Source organism: Seriola dumerili, unplaced genomic scaffold, assembly GCF_002260705.1.
Source record: "Seriola dumerili isolate Sdu_G_001 unplaced genomic scaffold, Sdu_1.0 BDQW01000161.1, whole genome shotgun sequence".
NCBI classification, from domain to species: domain Eukaryota; kingdom Metazoa; phylum Chordata; class Actinopteri; order Carangiformes; family Carangidae; genus Seriola; species Seriola dumerili.
Window position 1 is genome coordinate 5,346,507 of NW_019174416.1, and position 27,502 is coordinate 5,374,008.

Genomic DNA, 27,502 nt, shown 5'->3' on the forward strand with positions numbered 1-27,502 from the left:
GATGAAAGAGGAAGAGGAGGGGAAGGAAAATGAAGAGATGCAACCATCTACAGAGGAGACAACTCACCCTCAACAAGCTGGGCGGTTAGTTCACTAAATCACCTTTACTGTTGCACTCTGTCAAGATATATATCGCTGTTTGGGTGTGAAAATCTTGTGACTGCATCTTTTGACCTTTAAGTGTCGAAGCATAATATAAAATTAAAACTGCCAAGACTCCTTTACCCCTCAGATCATTACACATGAGTATCACATGAGCTGTTAATCAACAATTTATTAGATTTTATCTGGGCATAGAGATTGATACTCACACACATGAATGCACACACAGCTTCCTTAAGGCTTGATTTTCATAGTAACCCAAGACCGTTTTTTGTGGTTGGGCCGACTGTGTTTATGTTTTCCACTGATATCACAATAGATGCCCACTTTTCCTTGCTGAATATTTTTAATGGCACATTTTTTCTCAGTGTGGTTCTCTGGTACATAATTAGTCTAATGTGCTTCACCAGCATTTGTCAAAATGAATGGGCAAAAAGCCGCAACAAAATGAGCTGAGAGGAAAACAAACAGAACAAAAATGGTCTAATTTTTAAAGAGTTGGAAGACCCAGTAACCAATTTTCTAACCGCTTCAAAAAGACAGATAATTGTGTCTGTGTCTGTGTTCGTGCATTTTTTCTTTCTTTTCTTTTGGAGGTACAAAAACATGTCTGTTAATTAGTGGTTTGCTAAATTTAGATTAGATAGAATATATAATAACAGAAGATACGAATGACCTGTTGGTGGTTCGTTTATATTGTTTTTTGCACAGAAATATATTAACACACTGATACAAAAACACAGTTAACACATATGTAAATGGGGCTGTTTTACATCTGTCTTTGATAAAAGTAATTGTATGGGTTATTTCTGTCCATCAGCAGTGAACTCAGAGCACTACAATAGATTCATATTCTCTTAAATAAAAGGGATGAAATAGTGGAGGGGACATGAGCTTCCAGCTATTCACAAAGTAGCAAATTGGACGGTGCTTTTTCATCTTTCATCTTGCTTCAATTGTCAGTGTGGCCATTCAGGCTGAAATATTTGCCCATTGTGCATGTCCTGAATGTATGAAAAATTATTTCAGCAATGAATATCTTCTCTATATGAGCGCCAGTCTCAACAAAGCAACTGCCATATGTTTAAGTCATATGCTAAATATAATTTCACACTCTCCCTTTCTTCCTGTTGATACAGACTGGCAAATGGCATAGGTGGGAATGAAGACGAGGATGAAGCTGGCGAGGAGGATGAAGGAGGAGATGGAGGGGGGACTCATACACACTTGGACACTTTCAGCTCTAACTTTGAGACGACTGTAGAACAGGCTGATACAGAAGTGGAGGAAGAGGAGGAAGAGGTCCAGAAGGAGGGAGATGGGAGAGAAAACCAGGACAGTTTCAGCTCGGCATTCGAGCAGATTGTTGAGCAGGTTGGTGTTCAAGAGGAAGAAGAGGAAGAAGAGGAGAGGGAGCTGGAGGAGGAGAGGGAGAAGGGTAGGGTAGACAACAAAGACGGCTTCAGCTCCACATTCGAGCGTATCGTAGAGTCTGCCCTGCTGCGGGGTGGGACCTGCTACAGCAGCCTGGACTCTCTGGACGTGCTGTCACTCACAGACGAGACAGACAGCTGCGTCAGCTTTGAGGCACCACTGACACCGCTCATCCAACAGAGGGCGCTCTTACAGGGTCCTGAACCTCTGGAGCTGGAGCTGGCAACTGTTCAGGAGCAAGAGGGGGCTGAGGCTGGACCAGACGCCCCAGGTGGTGATCTGAAAGCTGGGGAGAGCAATGTCCGTGGAGCTGGAGCTGCAGCTGGAGCAGGAGGAAGCCCATTGAGGACCACCATACCAGGGAGCAGGTCGGAGTTTGTGCTGAGCCAGCCTGGACGCTGGGCCATCCCGAATGGATACCATGCGGACACCCATGGAGCCATGGAGGGTTGTGGAGCCATGATCAACTCTGTCAGGTAGGGATGAAGCTAATTTTAGGTTATTTAAGCCTCTACAGTACATTTAGGTTTTTCTTAATGTATTTACAGCTTGCTTAAGTTTATTTGAAGGCATGGGTTTTTAGATGAATGGGACAATCCTGGTGGAAATTGGTGCAAATTGGTGCAGTTTATGTTCTTCCTTATAGCCCTTTATTCTGTTGGCTGGATTTGTTGGAAGGTAGAGGCAGTGTTATCACTGTGTATTGCCGTCTCTCACAGTGTCTTTTTTGACGATACCACAAGCAGTTGAAAAAGTCAGAAATTTTCAGTCCCTTGGCCTTTAAAATATTTCCCATTTACCAACTAGAGCCTGAAGGGACCAAAATAACATTTCAACAGTTGTGTTGTGAGGCAACTAACAGGAGTTTGGTTATGAATTCAAGTCATATGGTAACAGGAGGTTTGAGCAACATATTGAAATTGATAATTTATTATCTGTTATTGTTATTGTACCTCAAGATACTTTTACTATTGTGAATCATGTTGCACATTTTTCTTTTCTTCTACTTCTTTTCAAATTAGCAATACAAAGCAATTAGTCAGGTTTCTCATTCAAAACTCTAAATTAGATAGTTTTATTATGTACTCTGATGAACCTTATCTAGACAATTTGTCATGCACATTTTTCACTCTTAGTTAAGCATCTTGATGTATTTTGATGTCAAAGACTTGGAAGTTGAGATCTTTATTCATTCTTCTGTGCTGTTTAATTAATTGCATCCAGATTGTGTTTCAAGTTTCAAGCTTTATACTTGAAACACAATGAATATAACTATGAATCCTTCTTTTAATCATGAAGGAACAATAACACTTATTCCCACACCATGACTGAATGAGTGTAGAATAGACATGACACACTTTTTCTTAGATATTATATGAGTGTGTTTTTAAACTGCTGTGGCATATTTGTTATAGTTTTTCTAAATGTGGCTAATTGTTTGGATTACTGATGACAGGTTCCAGTGTGTGTCCTGCTGCAGACGGCTAATCGAAACTTTGCATATAGATATCATAATGTCGCCTTGAAGTGAAAGGATTGTAATATGCTGTGACCTTGGCTTAACCAGCAGGTGGCATGAACATGGTGAGACCCAGCTGTGAGCCTTGATACAGGAGGCACGGTGGTTGGTTGGGGTGAAGGTGGTGGTCTGGTCATACAAAATGAAGTAATTTGTCCATACACGTAAACTCAGTTGTCAGACAAATGCTTGCCAGTCTAGCCAACCAATGTGAAATGGTACACTGGTACAGGTTACACAAAAGCTAGGCTCATGTTACTTAGCTTAAAATCCTTCATATGTTTGGAAAAGGGAGAAGCAGTCATTGTACATGTTTGGATAGCTTTGTGCACTTCAGCGTGAACACTACATTTGCACAAGAGACTTAAACAGCAACAAGCAAACAGGCGAGCTTTTACATTTTTATGGAGTCAGTGGGACTGTTTAAGTTGGACTGTTGCATTTGAAATGGAACAACTCCTTCCTGTGTTGGTGGTGACTGAGAGCCTGGTAAACTCACACAGTGAGTTCATGAAGCAGACATGCAGATTGTCGCTAGGGTATTTACTTTCTTCAACCATTTTATTTAAAGCATTCTTGCACGGTAGGGAGAGATAACCACAGTGGTGCCAAATTACAAAAGGTTTATGCATGAATGTAGGCCTTCTTTGAATGGAAACAGAATTTGAAGGAGTACTGTGTTGGTGTCATGTAGGAGATTAACACAAATTTATACAGCCGTATGGAAATAAGATACAGGGTGCGTGTCAGTATAATGAATCACTTCAATGAACTGAACAGCAGGCATATCGTCCACTTTGTCTCAGATAGCCAGCTGATATTTAAGACAATGCTGAGATTTTACACTATGATCACTAACTCATTCACTCTATTCATCATTTGCACAGACCCCAAGGAATTGTGGGAATACAGCAACAGCTGACACTACTTTCTTACATTTAATTACCTTAATAGCACTAAAGAGGGTTGAAGAAGACAGCACTGAGCCACTGAAGGTTAAGGTGGTAACAGGAACCGTATGGGAAAAGCCATGTAACCTGAACTACAGCTATAGGTCTGCCTGGCTGGCCTGTGTTCACTCCCTGTGGCTTGTTCTCCAGCACTGCCCCCCTGCACAGTTTCTACAGTTACAAACCTACTGGAATGTCAAATAGATACTCAGACCTCCGACACGATCTGTTCAGATAACTGCTGGGATTTGTTCTCAGACTCCCCTGGTGTTTCCACAGCTCAGTACGAGTTATAAGGTGAATGGAGGATTTTGGATGTCGGCTTTCCTCTCTCCTTTTCTCCCCCCCCAGACTACAGATGTTGTCCTTTAAGCACGGTCTTGCTTCCTGACCACCAGCGCCAAGCTGAATGAGCTATTGTTTATGTCATGACATCATCGTCTTCAGCTTTCCTCTGCCCAGCAGGGTCTTAGAGTGAATACGGGTGTGTGTGTGTAAGTGAGCGATTATTACTCTCTACTAGCCAGCTTGCCAGACATTTGAGCACTTAAATCTAAAGTGGATACATCTGCTAGTGAGTCTTAAAGGGATAGTTGTAAGTTTTAAAGACACTTGCAGTATCTCAGTTCTCCATTTAACTTTAGTCTTTTAGGACATTAAAAGAGTGAGGTTACAAGCATTAACAATTCCAGTACAACTCAATGGACGGAAAAGCCATTAATGTGAAAAAGCACAGTCAAAGTTTGTTTTGTTGTAATATTCTCTAGAGGTAGAGGGTATAATTTTTAAAAATTGCTTTTCAGACTCATAGCCAATAGTGAATAGACAGGCAATTATATTTTAAAATCCACATCTTAAAAGCTGTTTGTGATGCACAGCCTCTATAAAATTAGTGTGTGTCAAAGCAAAATGATTATTTATACAAGCTATAAAAACTGCCTACTATGCTGTTTTTTAACTGTACTAATCACATACATCATCTCATCCATGTTAGCGTGTACATACATGTCCTTGTGATTCATCTCTTTTTCTCTCCTTCACTCTCTGTCACTCCATCTCTTTGTTGGCTCCATCTAATCTCCTGCCTCTACTCATTTCTCAAATATATCCATCTTATCCCACTCTATCTCATCTCGTGTTGCCCCCTTCACTGTCGTCCTCCTTTCTTCTTTGCATCACCTCCTCTTCCTCCTCCCCCTACACTGCTCTCCTGCTGGTGCCTCTTATCTTTCATTCCTCTCCTCTGCCTACCTCCATTCTTGCCAGTGGGTAGCCACAGAATTGGCACAGTTAGACACTCTGGCTCCTCAGGCGTCATGGACAACTAGTTTTTTTCATTGCAGGACAGAGCAGCTGCACAGCAATGGATAAAAAATGGGAAATTAATCAGTCAGTCAACTTGGCAGACATTTATTTTTGGGTCAGTCTGAGAGTTTTTCTGTCAACCAGAATTTCTTTAATTATAAAGAATGTACAGATTTTCTTTTTTTTAAATAGTGTCTTCATTTTGGTGCTAATATTTTTGTTGTTAGTGTTTGTTTTTGTAGTGTTTTTGCACTGCATTTCCCAGGTATCACTTGTTGGCTGTAGAGCCAGAGCTCCAGCTTAGCACAGTCATCATGCTAATATGCTCACAATGACAATGTTAACATGCTAATGTTTAAGAGATTGGATTTTTACCATTTTAACCATTTTAGCTCACCATGTTAGTATGCTAACATTTTCTAAGTACCTAAGTACTGCTTTGGAAGTATTTGGGCATAAATCAAACTTCTGGATGAAGTCAAATTTTGACAGCACTGGATGAAAAGTTTAGGGATCCCCAAGGTTATTACAATTCATACTCTCTTGTTAGAAGCAAATCCATCCAATAGTTATTGAGATATTTCAATCTGGACTAAACTGAGGGCCACATTGCTTGTGTGGCTAAAGCCTGTGTTTGATGCCATTCTTTTATATACAGATGCATATGAGTCTATAAACAGAGACTCGCAGCTCTGACTTCGGCCAAATGGCGAGAGTGTTTGTTATTACTGGTGACATAACTGACAAAACAGTGGAAGAGACAGGGAGTAGTGTGTCTTTTCAGGAAAACATTGGCATGTAGCGTGGAGCAGTTGGATCACCATATGTGTCTCAAAATGCTGAAGAAACTGACACATGTCTTACAGGGATGCAACTGAAATAGTCTCCACATCTTCCTTCGGTTATAATTCTGATTAATATGAGCTTATTTTGTAGATTTTTTAAGTCGTCTCAAAAAGAAACACCATCAATTTTCATCAAATCTAAATATTCTGATTGGTTCAGATGACTTTCAAACCTTGCATTAATGTTTTCTTACAGCCCTAGCGCATGCACAGTCTTCCCAAAAATCAGGCTTCAACTTTAATAACAGACAGAGCTTTGATGATGCCCTGGGAGGAAAGACGAAACCTAATCTTACCTCAGCCAAACTCTCCCTGTAGATCCTCTTCCTGCTACTTCTGATTATTATGACACCAGTGGATGAAGGACGTGAAGTAGGCAGCCAGCCACAGGGATAAAGTCAGCACTGGCAAGTACTGCAGATGCTGTAGAAATGCCATCTAACACATAGAAATAAGAGGTGAAGGTTTCCTTTCAAATAATCGGTGATGATGATGTAGGGCAAGGCTGTTAGTCAGCAAACCTGCTTGTTAGTCCTCAGACATTTCAGTCTGTACATCATGTAGTCTGTCAGCCTGTCACTCAGTCAGTCAGGAAGTGTTTTAGATTAGACTGTCAGTCATATCTTCATTTAGTTAGTGAGTTCAACTGTCAGTTACTTTACATGAATTGTGTCTCTCTGTGCCCTGTGGGACCGCCATGGAGGGTGAGGCTTAACCTTAATCCATAGAAGCTGCTAAAACTGCTATGAAAACACACTCTCTGTTTGTGAGTCTGTTTATCTGTCTGGCTAGCAGCTTACTACTATACATAGCCAGCTAGATCTACCCAGTGGAGCCAACTAGTTGAATGCTGCTCATGTGATAATGTGACCTGTGGTGTATCCAGGTACACAAACGAGCACACACCGACATGTCACATCAAAGCACTAACTAATACTCAAAAGGCATCGTATGGGAAGTATACCATATGTATGCATTTAATCATGCCTTTTACTCATGTTTACGTGTGCAGTATCTCTGGCTGCAGATTTGCATGCATGTGTTTCTATGTGTATCTGTGTGGGAAACATGCTGTGAGTGTATGTTCCTCCCTGCAGCTCGTGAGCCTACCAGATCTAAGCCCAAGCAGAGCAGATAAAAGCCAGGCGCAGTTGTTTCCATATCAGAGAAGCAGCTCTGCCGTGTGGACTAATCTCTTTCATATACACTGTCGAGTGCAGAAACGCACACACACAAAAAAAAGACACACGGGCAGCATGCATGCGTAAACAAAAATGTGCATAACGCTCGTACATCCTAATGCTCACTCAGTGACACAGATATGGGAGCTCCTCATAACTATCTTTCACACTTTGGATCTTTCTCTCTTTCTGTTTCTCTCTCTCTCCCTCTCTCTCTCGCACACATAAACACACACACACACACACACACACAGACAACAACACATACACATATCTTTCAGGATGTCACTTTGGGAATAAAATCCTCAGCGTGGTTCTATAACGCTGCTGAAACATCCCGCAGATTATCCTTTCCTGGCTCTCACTCAGGCAGTGATATGGACACACACACACACACACACACACACACACACACACACACACAGACACAGTCACCCACATAGACACACTTTTGCAACACAAGCAGTAATACATACAGATTCTCTTTTTCACCCTCTCACCACAGACACACACACTCCCACACACACTAACTGAATAATTTCAGCACTGACAGATTTATCCCTGTCTATTTATAGCTCGACTCTATGTTTTATGACACATCCCACTGTCTTACTGTACCAGTGACTGTTTTGGCTGAATGAGGTTCTTCTTACTGCAGGCTTCACTCCTCTGAGGCGTCTGTCAACACTTCCTGTATGTATGTTCAGTGGAAGTCCAGCCAGACTCTGTAAAACATTTTTGACTGTGTCTTTTTGTACGAATGCGTAGCTGGTTTTGAGGCAGAAGTTGTTCTCTAGTTGTTGTCGGATGAAGCTGTTGTTGTGATCAGTGTTTCACCGAACACAATCCCACACCTGAACACAATTAGTCTCACCCAGCCGAAAGAGGTCACCATTGTCCATTGTCTGCTGTTGAGTAGGTGTTTTTTGGGTCTTGTACAGTATGTGTGTGTTTGTGTGTGCATGAAGGACACAGAGGAAACAAACCAGACCACAATATTGTGCCCAGCTCTGTCAAGAAGCTGATTACTTAGTGTTATCTGGTTAAAGGTAATAGCCTTATTACTGCTATAACAATTATGAAATTACATACAGTATATACTGGAGCTTTGGAAATTTGAAAAGTTACATTTTTACTTTTAATGTTACATTTGGTTTGAGTGTCTATTGTTGGATCAGTCTATAATGATGTGATATTAGCCTTAGATATATTTGTTGTCTTTTTCTCATGCAATTCAACATGTTACATCTTTTTTCTCTGCTTGGTTTTTAAAATCTTGAGACCAAGTTGAAAAGGGTTTTCTTGGATACAGAAAACTACAATGGCTAAATTCACTGAATTAAATCCATATGTGTTTTGTAGATCCATACATAAACAATTATCAATCAATAAGAGAATTACCCATTGTTCTCCTGTTGTGCTCCTTGTAAGTGATCGAATTGAAACACTAATGGCAGTCTGTCACCCTTTCATTTGACTTTCAGCCAATTATAATAAATTAATTTCATAATTATCCATTACAGAGATTGAAAGAAGAACAATTCATCATTTGCGGGGTTTACAAATGCAGGAGTTTCATGATCACTGTGAAGGTGAAACAGAAAGTTTCACTGATCTTTGCATTATGGATGGACATAGGATTGTTGCTGTAATGAATTTTCATGTGATTTTTTTGTGAGTTGTGTGAGTTCTTTAGTTTCTAGTACACAGCAGAATGCACATCTGGATGACTGCCTCAACTACTTTTGACTCTACATTTGGCATTATGAAAGCATGGCGGACTTACAGAGAAGCACAAAATAAGGACTTATTTCAACAGGCTGCATATAGCATTTTTCTTGCGTATCCCCGTCTGGCTAACTGCCAAAACTGAATCAGTTTTTCCATGGCGTTGGCTGCTATGAGAACATCACATCTGTGCTAGAACAGGTTTATAAATTCTGCAGTCTGAGAAAAAATTAGTCGTGTGTAAATGATAAATGTTGTCCATGAGTCATGGCGGTAAACTGCTCAAAAAACTGATGTGTGACCATTGCTGAGCTGCGGACTCTTCGTCCAGAAAAGTGTTGTGGTCCCAGTTCTGACTGAAAATCTGTGGTGTTGCTGTCGTTGAGGAAATTTAGTCATTGTTGTTGCCTGTTCCCAATAATCTGCAGACAGTGAAAGCACCAATGCAGGTCTGTCCGAATACCAATCAAACATTGTCTCTATTTTCATCTTCCACCACCAGATTTTGTACTTTTGACCCTACAGCTGCCTCTCTCTCCTCTGCTTTTTCTATTGTTCTTCTTTCCACCAGACTAGAAAGAGGAAGGAGGAATTTGGATGCTAAGGTTAGCATGCAGGGATGTGTCAGTGTGTTTTAAAAAAAATCTGTTTGTATGTGTGTGCACCAAGGAGACATATTCCATCACACAGTGTGATATGATAACACTTTTCTTTTTCATTTTTCCGTCTGTGTACCCTTAAATTACTGTGAATTACTTACACTGATGGAGGGAGAGTGACCTTGATACAAAAATTACATTTATGCTTCTTTTTATTTATATATTGAACTATAACTGCACCATTTTAGTTCAAGAGATACTCATGTGAAGTCTTCATCTTGTATTGAAAATCCATTGTTTGGTCCACTGTTTTGGGGGGTTATAGGTAAGGTGGCTCTCCCCTGTCTTGTACCTGTGGTTCTGCAACAACATTGGAGGAATGTAACCACATGCAGGGACTACATACTGGAAAGCAGCCAACTTAGTGAACTTCAAGAGTCTAAATACAGGACGTCCCGCTGATATTGAACCGATCTGCTGGCTCACTGCCCGTCACTTAAATGCAGAGGAAGTTGTGTTGGCCGGGACACACAGGGCCATTGTAAAGCCACCACTAGGAACAGTGTAATTCATCAGGAAAAGTCCGTCCAGTCGTTGCTCCGCCCCCAACATCCTCTCCTCTGTGGAGCGTTCAGACAGCCAAGAAACTTCAAGGAAAAAACTCCAAACACACTCCTGCCTGTTGACACTATGGAGGAATAACCCAACTGTCTAACTGGTCGCTACTTGGCTGTGATTATATACGTCCAGACTTGCGCTTTGAAGAAATCAGATCTGGTTTGAAGTTAAATAACAAACCGGACCGATGCAGATTTTACCGACCACTGGATGATGAGGCGGTCGGACCGTAGCGCGCCTTTAACCGCTGTTTTTCTGAGACCCGAGAGACGATGTGGAAAGAGGAATATGATGTTCACTTCGACTTTTTACTGCATCTCCTGTAAGTTAAATGTTTTCTTTAGACCAGAGGTTGTTTGAAGCTTTTACGTCCAAATGGGTGGGAACACTAATGTTATGCTGCGTGGCAAAATGGAAATAGTGAGGTAGCTGTAGTGTAACTTTACCCTGAGGAAAGCCACTACAGCACTTCTATAATATTTCTGTGGCTACCGATCTATTGTGCTTAAATCTGGATGAAAATAACTAACATTTATTTAAATTGAATCTTATTTCATATATCCCTTAAATGACTCAAAGTGCCTGCTAATCACTGCAGTGGATTTATCTTTATCAGGACTTATAATTTAAAATTGCATGTAGCCTACTAATAATTCCCATAGTTGTTCTTCATAAGTCAGCCATCACTGCCTATAGTAAAAATGTGACAGAGGTTAGGGCTGCAACTAATATTTATTTTCATGATCATTAAATCATTTATTTCTTTTTTTATGATTAACCTAATCATCTGTGAGTTAATAAATTGTCAGAAAATACAGGCACTGCCCATCACAGGAGCTGAAGGAGATGTTTTCAAACTGCTCATGTCCAACCAATAGTCCAAAACCCAAAGGTATTTATAATAATATAAAATGGAGGAAAGTATAAAACAATCCTTAAATTTGAGAAGCTGGTCATATTTGGTTGACAAATGACTCAAAGGATTAATCAGTTATCAAAGTAATTCCTGATTAATTAATTTTGCGCCATTAATCTATTAATAAGTTATTGTTTGAACTCTTATTGAGGTATTAAATTAGGATTTGTAGCAATACCCAACTCAAAAGATACTTAATCTCTCTAAACTGTTTTCATAATTGACTTGTATTTTGAACTGTTGACCAGCAGTTTTTGTAGGCAGTGTGACAGCAATGTACTGTACATGACTAACAAAAAAACAAAAAGGGTTTGATTCAGTGTTTGTTGACCCTCAGTTAATGGTTAAAGTTGATGCAATCATTACAAAGCTGGATAAATGTACATTAGAGTCAATTTTTGTGGCTGGATTAGTCCTTTTTTTTGTTGCTTGTTTTACATTCATAACTTCAGCATTGCAACAGTGTTTTTTTTTTTTTACAGAGATTATATCTACAAGCCCCGGCAGATAAGTTGACTGACAAACAAACACACAAAGAGCTCTTCTGTGTGTGTGTGCTTCTGAAAGTATGTCTACTGTACTTCAGTTAGCTACTGATCGGTGTTTACGAAAATGAAAGAAACATCTGTTAAATAACAGATTTTCATAATACAGTTAATCCCATAATTGTTGATTACCGTCATAAAGGATGCCACTATGACCCCCCCCCCTTCTCCCCACACACCATGCATGCAGACACACCTTGTAGGTGTGGGTGCTGAACAGCCAAAAAGATTAGCATGTGAGTCACTGGCATGCACCATCATGCTTCCTATCTCTGACACACTCGCACACACAGACAGAGTGGCGGTCACAGTGAGTGAGTATGTGTGGCCTGGGGATACAGAATTGTGCCTTTAGTTAGACAAATACATTTACAGTGTGCCACTTGGCCCTCAGTAATGCCAAGTGTCTTGGCACAAAATGCCTGCACTAGATATCTGACACTTAAAATTGTGTCTCTGTCACTGGTGTGTGTGTGTGTTCTATTATTGCCAGACAGCATTGCATTGGGGGAGCCCTGCATCATTTTAGCCTCATGACTGATATAAGCTTTGAATGATTTATGAGGTCTCTAAGTCTACTGAATTAATATGGTCAGACAGGCAAAAGCAATTTCACTGGAAACACACGGCTAGATATTGTTTTGATGGGTTACTGCAGACTCATTTTATTTTGTGGGAGTCCAAATACATGTGTGTTACTGTGTGTACAGGCAATTGTGTAAAATGTATATATTCCTATCCCTCAATTTTTATATTTTCAACCACGTCTGGGTCTTGAGGGGGATCCTGCGACTTTCTCGGAATAGGTAGGATATGTAGTCCATTGAGAACATTTTGGGTCGCCCGGGGGTCTCCTCCCTGGTGGACGTGTCCAAAATACCTCTGGAAGGAGCTGTACAGGAAGTATCTTAATCAGATCCCCAAACCACCTCAGCTGGCTCCTTCCCCACACGAAAGACCAGTGGTTTTATTCCTTCCGGATATACAAACCCCCCCACCCTGTCCCTGAGGATGAGTCCCTGCACACTGCGAATGAAACAGCTTTCACTCAACTGTATCTTCAGTCTCATTGTCATTCTTGGCAGCGATGCTCCGCCATGATAAAGTAGAGGACTTTGCGTGAGCCATCTCATCACAGCTGAGGGGTTTATGTGTCCCTGTGACCCTTGGAAATGTGATGTTGGGGCCAGTAGCTCATTGTAGGGTCTCCTAGGGCAAATGGTTCCAAGGTCAGGGGCCAGATGAAGAGTAATACTAAGAGCTTAATGAATCAGCCGAAACAGGGAAGTGTAACCTTGCCTGGACCCTTGCCTTTGGAGAGGTCAGCTGTGTGGTTTAGTGGATAGTCAGCCATTCAGCATGTGAATGCAGGAGACTGACTCCTGTCAATGGAAACCTGTTGTTCTTTGTGTTTGTGTATTTGCAGCTTTTGTTTTTTATGTAACTCTTTAATAGACAGCGTTAGGGTAGTCTACTATCATTCTTCTTCTTGTAGCACAGGACACTTGGCTTCCGTTGTATCCATGGTAACCAGCAAATCCCTTAGAACAACAGTACGTAATGTATTGAATTTGTGAGGCTAATGCAATTGGGTTGATCAGATTATGCAAAAAACATCTGAATCATCTGGCGAGAACGCTGACGGTGCCGCACAGATGCACAGACAGGCAGGAAATGGCGAAATTTAGACTAATGGAGTCAAATGAGCACAAACTTTCCTCAAAAATAAAACAGAAATAGTTTTTTGTTAATTTGGCAATAAGGACGAGAATAGAGTGCAAGAAATGTGTGTTTCTACCAGTACTGGATATTATTAACTGTTTGGTTACATGATGTTTCTCTAGGGGCTGACTGCGATGAATGTGTTAGGAACACTGTAAGGCATTTTAATCAGAAAATCAATGATCAATGAAGACTGAAAAGGTTGCTTGCTTCACAAGAAAGTGAAGTAACAAAAGAAACAACTTAATTTACAGTTGTAATCAAAAACAAACCATTTACACTGGGCATTTAAAGTCCAATAAAAAAAAGGCTAATTAACTTCCCACTGATTGACTCTGGTGTGTAGCAATTTGCAAAGTATACAGTGCAGTGCAGTACAGTGGACACAGCTCAATATCTTAATCAAACCTCCTCAGTAAGTCATAAATAAATAAGGAGGGCACTAATTAATACTCTGCATTGATTCTCTCTGCTCTGTTGATGACACTTTAACAGTTATGGGAGACTGTGTTTAGACAGTTCCTCAAACTTTGTCCTTTAGAGATACCCTGCAGCGATGGCCTTACTTCTCTACATTGAAGGGCAACTTCACTAGTTTTAACATGAAGATTAGTATACTTACTATTATTGTATTATTATTGTATTACTGTATTACTATACAGTGGGCACAGTTGTGTAACACTTTGTGTGGCTCTGAACTGCACTGAGGAAACAACCCTGTTGATGTCATCAGGGTTAAACTCAGATTGGGTGTTTGTAAGTGTGTGCTACAAACTGTGCGGGCAAGATTTGACAGAGGGGCGTTTCCCAGGCAGGGAGGTTCTAATGAAAGATGGTAATGAGTTGTATTATGGGAAATCCAGTGTGGATCCAGTGTTTGTTGTGTGACTAAAAAAGTCAGCTCATGTCAGCCTGTGCTGCTTCAATTTTGTCCATCTGTCTCTTTTTTATTCCCCCAGCTTAATGATCCATTTTCTAAATCACTGGACTCCCACTTCAAGTCAACATTATTCTCTCTCAGTAACACTGCAAGAGGATTGAAATTATTTTCTACTTGTGTTAAAAAGTGCTTTCAAATAAAATTGTATGGCAGCTAGTAGAAATATACTGTCGCCCATAAAGTCGGAATAATTTTGTTTTCAGACACAATCCTCTGTTTATTCCTATTTAAATGCATCAGCAATCACTTTTGACCAGGTGCAATGATTACATTATGTGTCCCAAATTCCCAGGTGAAATGATATAAATCACATCGTCACAATCATTTCATGGAAAAAAATATTTTATTCCACCTTTATGAGCAACAGTGTATATTCAACCAGAAAAAGAGCATGGGTGGAAAACTAATGGTTTATATATATATTTTTTTAACTATTTTTAATGCATTTCAGCTTGAAACATTGGTATTTATTTTGAGAATGTTTACAGTGTCAAAGTGAGTTATTATAACTTCAAACAAAGTACAAAATGCTGCGTCTGCCATTCATGCAGCCTTTACAAGCCATTACTTGGTGATGGAAGCTGCATGTTCACTCTTGTGTCTTCAACTGTCTGGCAACTGATTTTATTTTTTAACTTTAACTATTCCTGCAGGGCTGATTGAGTGCATTCAGTCATTTGGAGAAACACCCTGCTTCATACTCACTCAGACACACCCATTCACAGCTGGGATAGGCAATCTGGTGATAGACAATGAGCATGGGATGGACAGTATACTAGTTCTGTTGAAGGGTGGGTGCTTTGCTCAGGGCAAATTTATGGGAGTTGTTAAGGCTAGAAAGAGAGCATTACTTGTTCACTATCACGTCAGCAAGCTTAAAAATGAAAAGCTCACTTTTCTAACTAACTTCTCAGAGGCATTTGCCCAAAATAGGGGGAATGGAAAGGTAGTATGGAGCTATTAGTTTTTATATCACAGTACTTTAATTCAAATTATGTTGGAGGTTATCAGTCTGAGATTAGTGGAGCTTTTTAGAAGAGATTGGGGCAGGTGGAATTTGCTTCAGCATTATAATCAGCCTTCAGATTCACTGCATTAAAGTGGGACATTACAGTGAAAGTGGGTCAGTGTCAAAACAAGTCATTTAAACCTCATTTGACTTTTGTTTGTGTGTATGTGAACATATGTTTATGTGATTGAGTTTTATGCTCAGCAGTTCAGTTTCCTCTGTCTGGTTTTAAGTGAGTGGGCGTGTAACGACAGACATGTGTTCCATTCATTAACCTGGGCACCTGCTTGTGTGTGTTTGTATGTTTGTGTGTACATGTGCATCAGTGATGCCAACCTCACAGACGTGCTGTCTGACTCAGAGGAGTGTGATTTGGGAAGTCTGGAGCGTTTGGAGCGCGGCAGCACCGACACTCTGGCCAATGGCTGCCGAGCCGACTATGAGGCCGCCAAGAGGCTGGCCAAGCGCCTCTATCACCTCGAGGGTTTCAAACGCTGTGATGTGGCCAGACATCTGGGCAAGAAGTGAGCATGCACACACACGGCAACACATGGATAATTCACCAGAAACAGGAAAACATTTACTTTGTTATGTATGCTCCATACAGGAGACACAGAGACATGAGGTATGCATTGATCCCATGCTAACTGATAGCTGATTGATGTATAAACACATAGTCAGCACATGCTTAATACATTAAGCATAATAGAATAGCATTCTTTAATACAGTGGTGTCAAGAAAATATGTATGTAACAAATTCATACCTCCTCAGTGCCACGTTGATGTGCTGACTCTCTCCTTCTGTCTCTCTCTTTCTCTCCGTAGTAACGAGTTCAGCCAGTTGGTGGCATCAGAGTACCTGAGTTTCTTTGATTTCTCCGGCCTGTCGCTGGATCGAGCCCTGAGGTAATGCACCGTCAGCACTTGAAAGCGATGAGTGTGTGGTGTAGACATCTGTACATGTACGTGCGTTTGAGTGTTCTTCACTTTCCCTCTTCACAAGGCATTAACTTTGTGCTAATCAAGCTGTCGTGTTGAGTACAGTTAGCCAGTGTAGCTGACAGCTGCGGAGTAAATCACTGCCTTGTATCTGACATGTTGCTGTCTCAAACTGCTGCCTACATTGCAGGGTACTCAGTTACAAGGCCTCATGGGTGCACTTCAGACTGGCTGGATTAGCCTGCTGTTGTTGAAAAGCAACTTGTAACATACTTAAGGTCCTGCATTTAAGTTTAGTATTGTTTGGATCTTGGCAATTTGGTTTCCAGTACTCACAGTATATTAATTTGATTCCTAATCAGGTCTTAACACTATGTCTGGAAAAATAAAATATTATGGTAGAACATTAATCATTGTGTACATCTAAATAGTTTAATGAAGTTACTGTAGTTGCCAGCATTAATCTGACGGCGTAGAAACTCAGTACTATCTGCAACTTAAAATTGGGAGAGGGAGCGTTAATGTCCCTGAAGATTTCTTTTCAGATGAATCAATTAATAATTTCGTTTCTGACATGTAAAAATAATTGTCCAAGTCCAAGGTGACGTCTTCACATGTCACGTCTTGTTTTGGCCAACAAAAATCCAATTGCTGATATATTACAAAAACAGCATCCTCATATTTGAGAAGCTTGAACCAGCAAATATTTGGAGTGATAAGTGATGGAAAAAATTAATCAATTATCAAAATAGTTGCTGATAATTTTTCTGTCAATTGACTCATCAATTAGCAGAGTAATTGTGTCAACTCTACATTAATTTTTCACTTCAAAATGTTCAGTATTCTGTCATACAGTCACAAATTCAAATCTAACCCTAACCAAACCATAAACACAGAGATGAAAAATATGGCACAGTCTTTCCTTATGGCAGTTGAATACAGTGTGGATGACCACTAAGCCAAATTTAAAAAACAGTCATGTTTCATTTGGTTTCCAACAGAGCTGTTAGATGCATTCCTCTGCAAGTCCTGTTCACTGCCAGAAGTGATTAAATCATATATTTTTCAGAGATGCATTACAGGTAAACGGTTGACCTCCTGTTGACCTTGTGTGTGACAGGAACTTCTTAAAGGCCTTTCCACTGATGGGAGAGACCCAGGAGAGAGAGAGAGTCCTGGTCCATTTCTCCAGACGCTTCTGCCACTGCAACCCACAGACACCCACCTCTGAAGGTCAGAGCCATGAAGATGATGATGGTGATACTAAATACGGTAATGAGGAACGATATTCTAAAGAGAAAAGAGTCATAATGAACTGATTTACAGTGTTGCTGATCTCCATATTGATTACAGAACTACACAAATGCAAATGCAGTTACAGAACCAGCTAAGATTATTTTATTAGTGATGACATAGACTCCATGTTCAGTGTTTCCTCTAGGATTTTTTCAGCAGTGGTGCTATTGTGTGTGTCCATGAGCGTGTAACACTGGACGTGTATTTATGCACGTTGGTGCAAATAAAGCTTAAAAAGACAGAGAAATCGCTGTAGATAGGGTTCCTCCTCATGCTCACCTTGTCATGTGTGTGTGTTACTGTACTGAGGGTCTTGAAGGGTTCTGGAGACCCAGATATTAACTGTAGTAATAAATGTTGAAGAATGAAACGCCTCAACACAGAAAATTACTTACAGTATTTTTATTGAACATAAATGGAAATGGATGATATAAACTTAATGAGCCAGTCTTACAGACTGATCTGAAAATTCAAATACAATTTGACTAACAAGTTAAGTGTGTGGGACAAAGTTACACCAGTTTAATCTAAGTTTATACATTGATAAAGCTGGTACCCAATGATCATGATATAAAACCATTTTGATTTGTTGTTTTCATTTGTGCAAGCAAAATAAGAATTTGTGCTTAAACCATTTTTGAGAAATTAAACATTTCATTATTCATTACATTATTAAACATTAAAACTTTTAATCATTGGCCCATTAATGTCAAACTGACTCCAAAGTGGACTCATTCGTTTGCAAATTGTTTGAGAGCAAAACCATCATTTTTACTTCATTAATTCTCAAGTTCTGAGCGTTACTCGTCATGTGATGTCTTGAGAAATAATGAAAGACAGATGTTTATTTTGCGTGTTTGTACACAAACGTGCACAAATGTTGTACAAACAAATGAGAAAACTTTAGAATAATTTGGCTGCTGACATAACACTAAGCTTAAAGTTTTTAATAATTTCTAAAAAAGATGGTTTGAGGACAAATGTTTATTCTGTGTGCACAAATGGAAATATTTTTAATCATATCCTGACAAAATGGGGTGCATCATCAAACTATCTGTTTGATTAGATGCCCAACCTGAGTAATTAATACAAAATGAGAAGGTATCACGGCAGTGGATGGAATAGGCTACACAGCACTTCGCCATGGACATTCAGAAATATTCATTGTATTCAACTCAGTGCTGGTGCTTAACTATGTTAGTTAAGTTTGCTAAGTGAAAGACTTTCTGTTAGCACAGGTACGTAGGTCTACCATGTCCTTGTATGCCGCTTCTGTCAAGGGATTTTACAGCTAAATTATGATGTCACTGTACGTGTACATTTTTTTGTGGGACCCCTTGTTTTCATACCAGCCCCTGTCAGCTGTGTGCAGTGTGGAAAGCAGTTGCAGTGCTTATGTTTTGTAGTGAATATTAATGGACCAAGTGAAAACACTGATGCAGCTGAAGTGCATGTGATTTGTGTCTGCATTTACCATAAAGGAATGTGTGGCATTGCATTCCCGTGAATTTGTGTGTGTGTGTGTGTGTGTGTGTGTGTGTGTGTGTGTGTGTGTGTGTGTGTGTGTGTGTGTGTGTGTAGAGGAGTAGTATGACATTTAGCTGACCTCTGCCTTGTGTATTGTCCCATTGCAGATGGAGCCCACACATTAACCTGTGCTCTCATGCTGCTTAACACCGATCTTCACGGGCATGTACGTACTGAAGTTCTTTATCTTACTGATTCAGCAGGATTCCCAGTCCTCTAATCCTTCTACAAAATATTGTATAAAGACAGTATTTGGTCAGAAATGGCATGTCTCCATTCACATCTTCTTTTCTATTTATATTCCCTGTTCTTTCCCTTTTCTCTCTCTCTGTCTTTCTCTCTCCCCTCCACGGCCTACTTTCTGACCTGTTTCTGTCTCTCCTCTCCTCGAATAGTCTCATCTGTTCAGTTTTAAACTGGAGCACTGTGGTCTGGGCAACATAACAGTCTTCACTATCATAGGTCCTGCGCTTTCGCTTTCCCTCGACCCTCCTGCTCAACTCCGAGTCCCTGCTAAAAGCGCTTATCTACTAGTGATGCCCCTCCTCTAACTAATATCCTGTCTCTCTTTTCAATTTCCTTTTCCTCCTTTTCAAATCCCTCCCCTGCTAACCAAATCTGGTCCCCTGGTCTCTCTGCCCCTGCAGGTGGTAAGTATACTTATAGTACTAACACTGTCCTCAAGGATGTCTGTCTCCACTTGTCAGCTAACAATAGCATTTAAGACATACTTTCAAAATTGATGTCATGACATGCAAACAATTACAATAAAATGCAATTAAAGTTACAATTAAAACAAGGTGAAGAGCAGGTTCATTTTATGAGGGGCTCTACAATTTGATTCAATAAGAGTTCACTGTCCTGCAGCCTTTACATGACAGTATTTTAATATGTAAACTGAGTAGTTCATACAGTTGGATTGAGCCTGTGAACTACATCATGTTATCTATCTGTGATGATAAACTGGGTATTAGAATAAATGGAGCATAAAACATGTTTGTGATGCATGTTTTATTCCATCCTGAGTTTTGTACTTTCCGAAAAAGGGGAACAGGGCTGTCTTCTCTGTTACGTGGCTTCTTCAGAGGAAAATGTGAATAAAAAGCCACAAACCAAATAAAAAATTTTTTAAAAGCGGTGAGTCAAATCAGTTTTAGTTACACATCTGTATTTGTTTAGGTAACAGAGCTGATTCACGCAGGAGAAGGCAATAGTGCATAAACACCTCCCTGTGTTTTCCTCCATTAATGATGCATCAGACTTAGAGGTTAAAACACTAGGAAAGGTGTGGTAAGCTGATATTCACCTCACACATCACCACTACCAGTACAACTCGACACTGCCACTCCGTGGATGGTTGAAAAACTGCATCCATGTTGGTGCAGATAAGTGGGTTGAAATGGCTCCACATACAAAAAAATCAAGGCTAAATATTTTAAGTAGGTGAAATTTCATCTTAAACTTGACCTGATTGTTTTGTTTGTTTATTTCTGTCTGTGTCTCTCTGTGTCTGTCTGTTGGTCTGTTCGCCTCTCCTCAGAACATTGGGAAGAAGATGTCTTGCCAACAGTTTATCAGTAATCTAGATGGCCTCAACAATGGCAAAGACTTTCCCAAAGACCTATTAAAGGTACAGATGCCTGAGAGACCACAGCCAGAGCAAAATCTATCACTTTGATCTTTGTTTTTTTTCTTAGCCACAGAATGAAGTTTGTCTCCACACTGTCAAATTGAAAATCAAAGAAGAAATAAAATGTTCACAGTTTCTCTCCCTTCTTGCCTTGACCACACAGGTTTTGTATAACTCAATCAAGAATGAGAAGCTTGAGTGGGCAGTGTGAGTATGCATTTTGTTTATTAAAGGGAACAGAATTTAGGGTATGCAAGTTTTTAGAAGTAAGTACCCTAGAATACGTACGACTCAGCTTTATCTGAATGTGTGTGTGATTGCAGTGAGGAGGAGGAGCTGAGGAAGAGTCTGTCAGAGCTGGTGGAGGAGCAATGTGAGGGTGGGAGTAAACGTGTTGCCAGGGTAACTGACGGCAGTAACCCTTTCATCGCAATTCCTATTCTCTTAAATGCCGTCACCTACAAACATGGAGTGCTGACCCGCAAGAGCCATGCTGACATGGATGGCAAACGTAGTGAGTTTATGTACACACAGACACACACACTCACACTCACATAGTTGACTTTAGTTACGAAATTCCCCATTAAAGTTATTGTAAAATATATATATATATATTATATATATATATATATATATATATTAATATATATATATAATCTCTTCTCTCTCTCTCTCTCTCTCTCTCTCTCTCTCTCTCTCATATATCATATATGTACCTATTGAAGAAAAGTTTTTTTATCTTCACTTTTTCTTCTCTCTCAGCCCCAAGGGGTCGACGTGGTTGGAAGAAGTTCTATGCGGTTCTGAAGGGTATGATCTTGTATCTCCAGAAGGTACCGCAACTCATCCTCTGCTCTGTTACCATAGAAACACACATCCACCACCGCTGTCACTGCGGTGGTGGATGCTGCTAGCTGCTCTGCTCTGTGTGTGTGTGTGTGTGCGTCTGTGCGCATGTGTGTGTTTGAGAAGGAGTGAGATACAGAGAGCATGAAGAGAGGAAATGAGGCATGGCTGCTCTAGTGTGTGTTTGTCTCCCCCTGCTGGGAGGAAGTCTGTACTGACCACATGCAAGAAAGTGAAATGTTCAACCGAATTAGATAAATTAACTTCTGATTCTGTCATAAGCAGAGTAACATTTCCACTGTTTTCTCTTGATATTGGTATGTGTATTTGTTTAAAGGAGTGTCTCCTCTAAATGACTAGACTGAAACCTGATAAGATGTGACCTACAATTTCTGCTTTCTTGTTATATTTTTTGTTACTCATCTAGGATGAGTACAAGCCCGACACTGACATTTCAGAGGTGGACCTGAAGAACGCAGTGCGGATCCATCATGCTTTAGCAACTCGTGCCACTGACTACAGCAAGAGAGCCAATGTACTGAAGCTCAAAACCTCAGACTGGAGAGTCTATCTGCTGCAGGCGCCGTGAGTGGCCCAAGTTCATCACACTGCAAAATATTCAAACTTAAGAAGTGCAGGAATTAAGACAAATACAACTGAATATCACTTTTTATTACAAGCTTTTCAATTTTGGCATCGCCCCCAGGACCTAAAACATTTCCATGTACATATCAGTGAGTCTTTTGATATTGTCCTTAAAAGGAAAACAGGTGTAAATATCGGACTGATAGATGATAATGATTATTAAAAACACTTCTTTTAAATTGGGCTTATAATGTAAAAATTGTATGTTTTGTATTAGATTTGTATGAGATTAAAGATTTATTCAAGACACTGAAAATGAACTGATTAAATAGACATTACAGTATGTTATGAAGTTTATTGTTTTGATACAAATTCCACTTAAGGTCATAAAGCTTAATGTTTCAATTTAAGATATTTTTTAAAATAAAAACTCTACATTTTAATTTTAGGAACACCATTAGTGGACTTCCATCCAGAGTTTAAGAAACTCTGCAAAAGAAAATACAACACAAATGAATGCGTGTTTACATCCACCACCACTACATGAATATTAGGAGTTGGTTTGTGTAGAACAGCTGGTGATGCCAATTCTCCAGTGAATGACTGCTCCAGACCTTTTCTTTAAGAGGAACCTGTGTGAATGTGACCAAACTAAAGTGCACAACCAAACACACATCAGTCCAGTGATTTTCATTCTCTGATCTCCCCTCCTCTCTCCCTGTTTATCAGCCTCTCATTCTCTCTCCCCCCAGGAGTGAGGAGGAGATGATGTCTTGGATCTTCCGGATAAACCTGGTGGCGGCGCTGTTCTCCGCTCCAGCCTTCCCGGCTGCCATCGGCTCCATGAAGAAATTCTGTCGGCCCATTCTGCCGTCCTCATCCACCAGACTCAATCAGGTACACACACACGCACGCACGCACGCGCGCGCACACACACACACACACACACAGACCATGACATAAATCAGGAACAAGAGAAGCGATCACACCTCTGGTTTATATTTTACTGGTCTCTAGAAACATGATATACAATTGTCATACTACAATTAATATTTAGTCACCACTGATATTTTCACGGCAACATGCACAATCCGTCTACTTTAAAAAATGTCTACAAAGGGTTGGACAGTTTTACATATTCTATTTGTGTCTGCTCACATCTGATTGGCTGTTTCGGGGGTCTTCTGGTTTTTGTCTGTGCTTCGGTTGGTGCAGGAGGAGCAGCTGCTGAGTCATGAAAGCAAACTAAAGCAGATGAGCCTGGAGCTGGAGGAGCACCGGAAAAACCCACCCTCAGTCGACCCTAAAAGCCGCGAGTGGGAGGAGTACCGGCTCAAAGAGCACTACCTAACGTACGAGGTACAAGCTTTGAACATTTGAACCTTTTTATGTATTTTTTTCTTTTTTAACGCAGAAAGCGAAAAGACCAATAATCATGACAGATGGCCAGTGTCTTCTGCTTTCTGTTCATATATGTTCTATCATATTCATATATATTCAGTTTTTTCAGGTATATAATTTATAATTCTGTACTCATAGCATAGAAAATGTCATGCCAACAGAATTAAAATCTAATGTGATACTTTCAGTTTCTTCATTTTAAATCATATGAATGTAAACATTTAATAATTTGCAGCATCAAAAAAGATTGGTCTTGTTTTTAAGTCAAACTGTCTTTATATTAATACTTCATTAGTAAAATAAAATATTTAGCAAAACAAAACCAATTTTCAATATGGCATAAATTAAACCAGTTGCAAGGTAACAGTATCCAGACAGTTTCAGATCAGGCCTCTAGTCTTCTTGTTTTGACTCTTGAGTCGTCATCTTTTTTGTCTGTCTGTTTTAACACATCCATCTCTCCCTCCTCCATCCGTCTCTCTGAGCAGAAGACTCGGTATGAGACGTACATCAGCCTCCTACAGGCCAAAATCCGTGCCGAGACAGACGACCTTGAGAAGATTGAGGCAAGCGTGATGGCTAGCCTGATCATGGAGGGCGGCCTGGCCGGCCGCGAGTGCCACCTCCGCAAGACACAGTCCTCCCCGTCCATCAGCCAGGCACACGGCGGGCTGAACGGGAGGGCCGCTGAATGCACTGCCCCAGGACAGAGGAGCTGAGGGGAGGGAAGAGGACCAGAGACCTCAGCCCACAAAGCAACATCCCTCCAAGCCAAACTAGCTTAATCCCCCGAACTCCTTACTGGGTTTTTTGTTAGTGTTTTGTGTTTTGGGCTCATCCATTCCCCTTGTTGTACTTACAGTAAGAGAGTGGGCAGCAACAGGAGAAATGTCCATCACTATCCTTCCCAGAATTTATCAACCCTGGTGATAAGTTTCTGTCCTTGAGCAATAGATGAAGAGGATTAAGAGCCCACCCTTGATACCCAACAAGTGACCCTGCCAAACCTCAGTTCTTTGAACTTTTATTATTGCACATTAAAATGATCATAACTGTGATCACAGCATTATCAGTATTATTTTAAAAACTCAGAGCGATGCAGTTGTCTTAAGTTGAAACTTGTTTTTAGTTATGAGCAGAAGTTTGAGTAATTTATAATGTATTAGTTTAAGGCCATAAACAGAACAAAGAAAGAGACACAGACTGCTTTACCTCTGTCCTCTCTGTCTTGTCCTTGACAGACAGTGACGTGAGATGGACGTGGCGGAGATGGTACTACTGTAGCATTCTGGCCTTTTTTCCATTCACGGTAACACACCCAGCCGCTGACAGGCGTGTGTATGGACCTACAGTTCAGGTGGAGTGTGATGTGTGAAGATACAACATATCTGTCCAGGAGTTACAAAAACTCTCAAAAGAACTTTTCAGAAGGATCAAGTCCCTGCCATGTATAGCATATTTATTTATTTATTTAATTATCCTGTATTCACCCCAGAGAGGGTTTACGAAGAGTGTACATGCTCTTTTTCAGCAATTTCCTTCTGGACATTCGTACAGTTACATATATACCCATGCATAAAGGAGCTGCCGAGTGAAATCTTGGTTTTAATGTTCACTGAGCTTCTCCACCAGAGAAACTGGAGGTTGAGTGCCTTACTCAAGGGCACCTCGACACTAGCTGTTGAGGGATTTTGAGAGTGTTACATACTCGCTTGTCAGAGAGATCACAAGTCTGCTTCTGTGAATTTTGAGCCGCCGCTACCCCAAATACTGACATGTACTCAATTATTCTGTTTGTTTTTAACAACTGAAAAAAGGATAACAGGATGTGACTGAATGAAAGCACTGTGCCATTTATCCCACAAACGACTCTTTTTGTGTCATGACAGTGCACTGAGCTGATGGAGCTGATACGTAACAATATATGGTTGGGTGTGAGGTTTCTGAAGATTGAAATGAAGGGAAGAACAGGAAAGTGTGGGTGGGAAAGTATACTGTATGAGTGGGTCAGCTGGTGTGTGTGTGAGTGTGTGTGTGTGTGCGCACATGCATTTGTGTGTATGTGTGTGTGCGTGTGTGTGTGCATTGGCATGCTTTTTAAAGTGGTTCCAGTTCAGTTGTTGAAGCTGTAGGCAACAGGGAGAAGTAAATATAGCAGGGTCATGTCTTTGTATGAAGAATTTATTGAGCATGTTTGGTGAGAAATAATCCAAGGGCCTTCTGCTGAATAAGACTGCCATCGCAATCAGGCCTGGATCTCTCAAAAGCATCTTCAGCACAAAGGTGACCATCATCCTTGTGAAAAAAAGCTTTAAATTCACCTCTTAAAACAGAAAATCTAACCGATCCCTGATCTCATTTATAACACCTTACATGGACCTATTATTTTAGCTGGTTTGGCCTTGTATTGGGCATTTATCAGTAATGGTGTATTCCTTCCACTGCAGTCATTCCCATCAGATGGAGATGTTTTTGAGAAAGCAGGCTGTGGCCTATCTTAGACAGAGACCGGCTGATTGGAGAGTGTAGCAGCAGGACTGCTCATGCTTAGTGTGCTTAAGTCAAGAAACCTGTCAGCATACTGGAAAGGAGAGGGGAACCGCAGCAGAACAACTCCACTAGCAGAGTAGCCATCAAAACACCCTCCAGATGGGTGAGGAGGAGGAGGAGGAGAGACTTTTTTCTAAGAAGAGACTGGTTTGGTTTTCTAAGTAAGACCGTCTCTGCCAGCCAAGAACAGGCAAAATGGACATCCAGCACACATTTTTCCAAACAGAGGAACACAATATATTAAGCCTGTTTCTCATGGAAGGAGGACTTGTGTAATGTTCTAAGGAAGTGGGGATGTGGTGGTAGGGGTGGTGGTACTGCTATTTGTGAGCACCTTAATTGATCCTTACCCACGCAAACACACACTCAAACACACACACAACTTTCCTAACCCTAACCCTAACCTTTCTACATACTTTGCTTGTGACACAACTGTAGATCAGTGAACTTAGTGCCCCCACACTCAGCCTCGATGTGGCACAGAAGCATGTTGACATAACCAGAGCTGAGGATCGACAGTAAGAATAATCATATCTTTGGCTCTGGACACAGCGCTTCTGCTGCTTCGTATATCATTTTAATAGTGACTGATAGGATCTGAGATCCTCTTGAGACTTGGCTGGAAACCTGGAATCACAGCTGGAATCCTGGAACTGGATCCTTGTACAGACCAAAATGCTGAAACGGAGCTGAGTTTTGAGAGAGGAAGCACCATTTTATAAAGCTGTATTGATAGGATAAAACTGCTTTCTTACAGGGAGACTTCCCCTTATAGTCACTTTGGCTGTTGTGCTAACCATTGTTTCCCAATGTTCTAGGGTAGGCCTGTGCTGTAATATAGGATTGTGACAAAAAAAATTTGTTGATTGTTATGTTTTATTTAAAAAAATGACAACTTCGGCACCTTGATGTCAGCAATGGATCTTTTTGTTTGTTTTGTTTGTATATCTGAACTGTTTTTGACAGGATGCTCATACTATGTAAAGGACATATTTACTGAATATTTAGTCTGTGCTTCATAAAGTAAGCTTTTATACAGATTATTGTGGTTGTGATTTATTAAGATTGTCAGCTCTGCTGAAAAAGGTTTGCTAGTCTGGGGGCCATTGACATCTCTGATTGTGTAGATATGATGTGTAATATTCTGAACACATTTTGTTCAGAATCTAGCACGATGCAAAGTTTCTGCCATGGGTAATTGTACTCTTCTTGGAAGATGCTCAATAAATTGTTTAGCCTTCAGTTAAGAGCTAAGTTAGCACATTAGTGAAATCCAGAATCATGCAGCTGTTAAATAGACCAAGGTTTTGTAGG

General features: G+C 40.4%; 1 protein-coding gene across 2 annotated transcripts; it reads left to right on the forward strand.

Annotated features, from left to right (window-relative positions):
- psd2 (pleckstrin and Sec7 domain containing 2) lies at positions 1-27,211 on the forward strand. 2 transcript variants are annotated; one of them, XM_022752004.1, is made up of 14 exons: positions 1-84; positions 1,242-2,012; positions 15,740-15,937; positions 16,240-16,320; positions 17,474-17,625; positions 19,284-19,342; positions 20,717-20,806; positions 20,970-21,013; positions 21,130-21,320; positions 21,569-21,639; positions 22,080-22,237; positions 22,990-23,134; positions 23,453-23,596; positions 24,127-27,211. In XM_022752004.1, the coding sequence occupies exons 1-14, from the start codon at positions 2-4 to the stop codon at positions 24,355-24,357; spliced, it is 2,418 nt and encodes an 805-aa protein (XP_022607725.1). In that variant the 5' UTR covers position 1; the 3' UTR covers positions 24,358-27,211. The 2 variants fall into 2 exon arrangements, with proteins under 2 accessions (XP_022607725.1, XP_022607726.1); XM_022752005.1 differs by having other exon boundaries at positions 17,474-17,586.
- Positions 27,212-27,502: the final 291 nt, after the last annotated feature.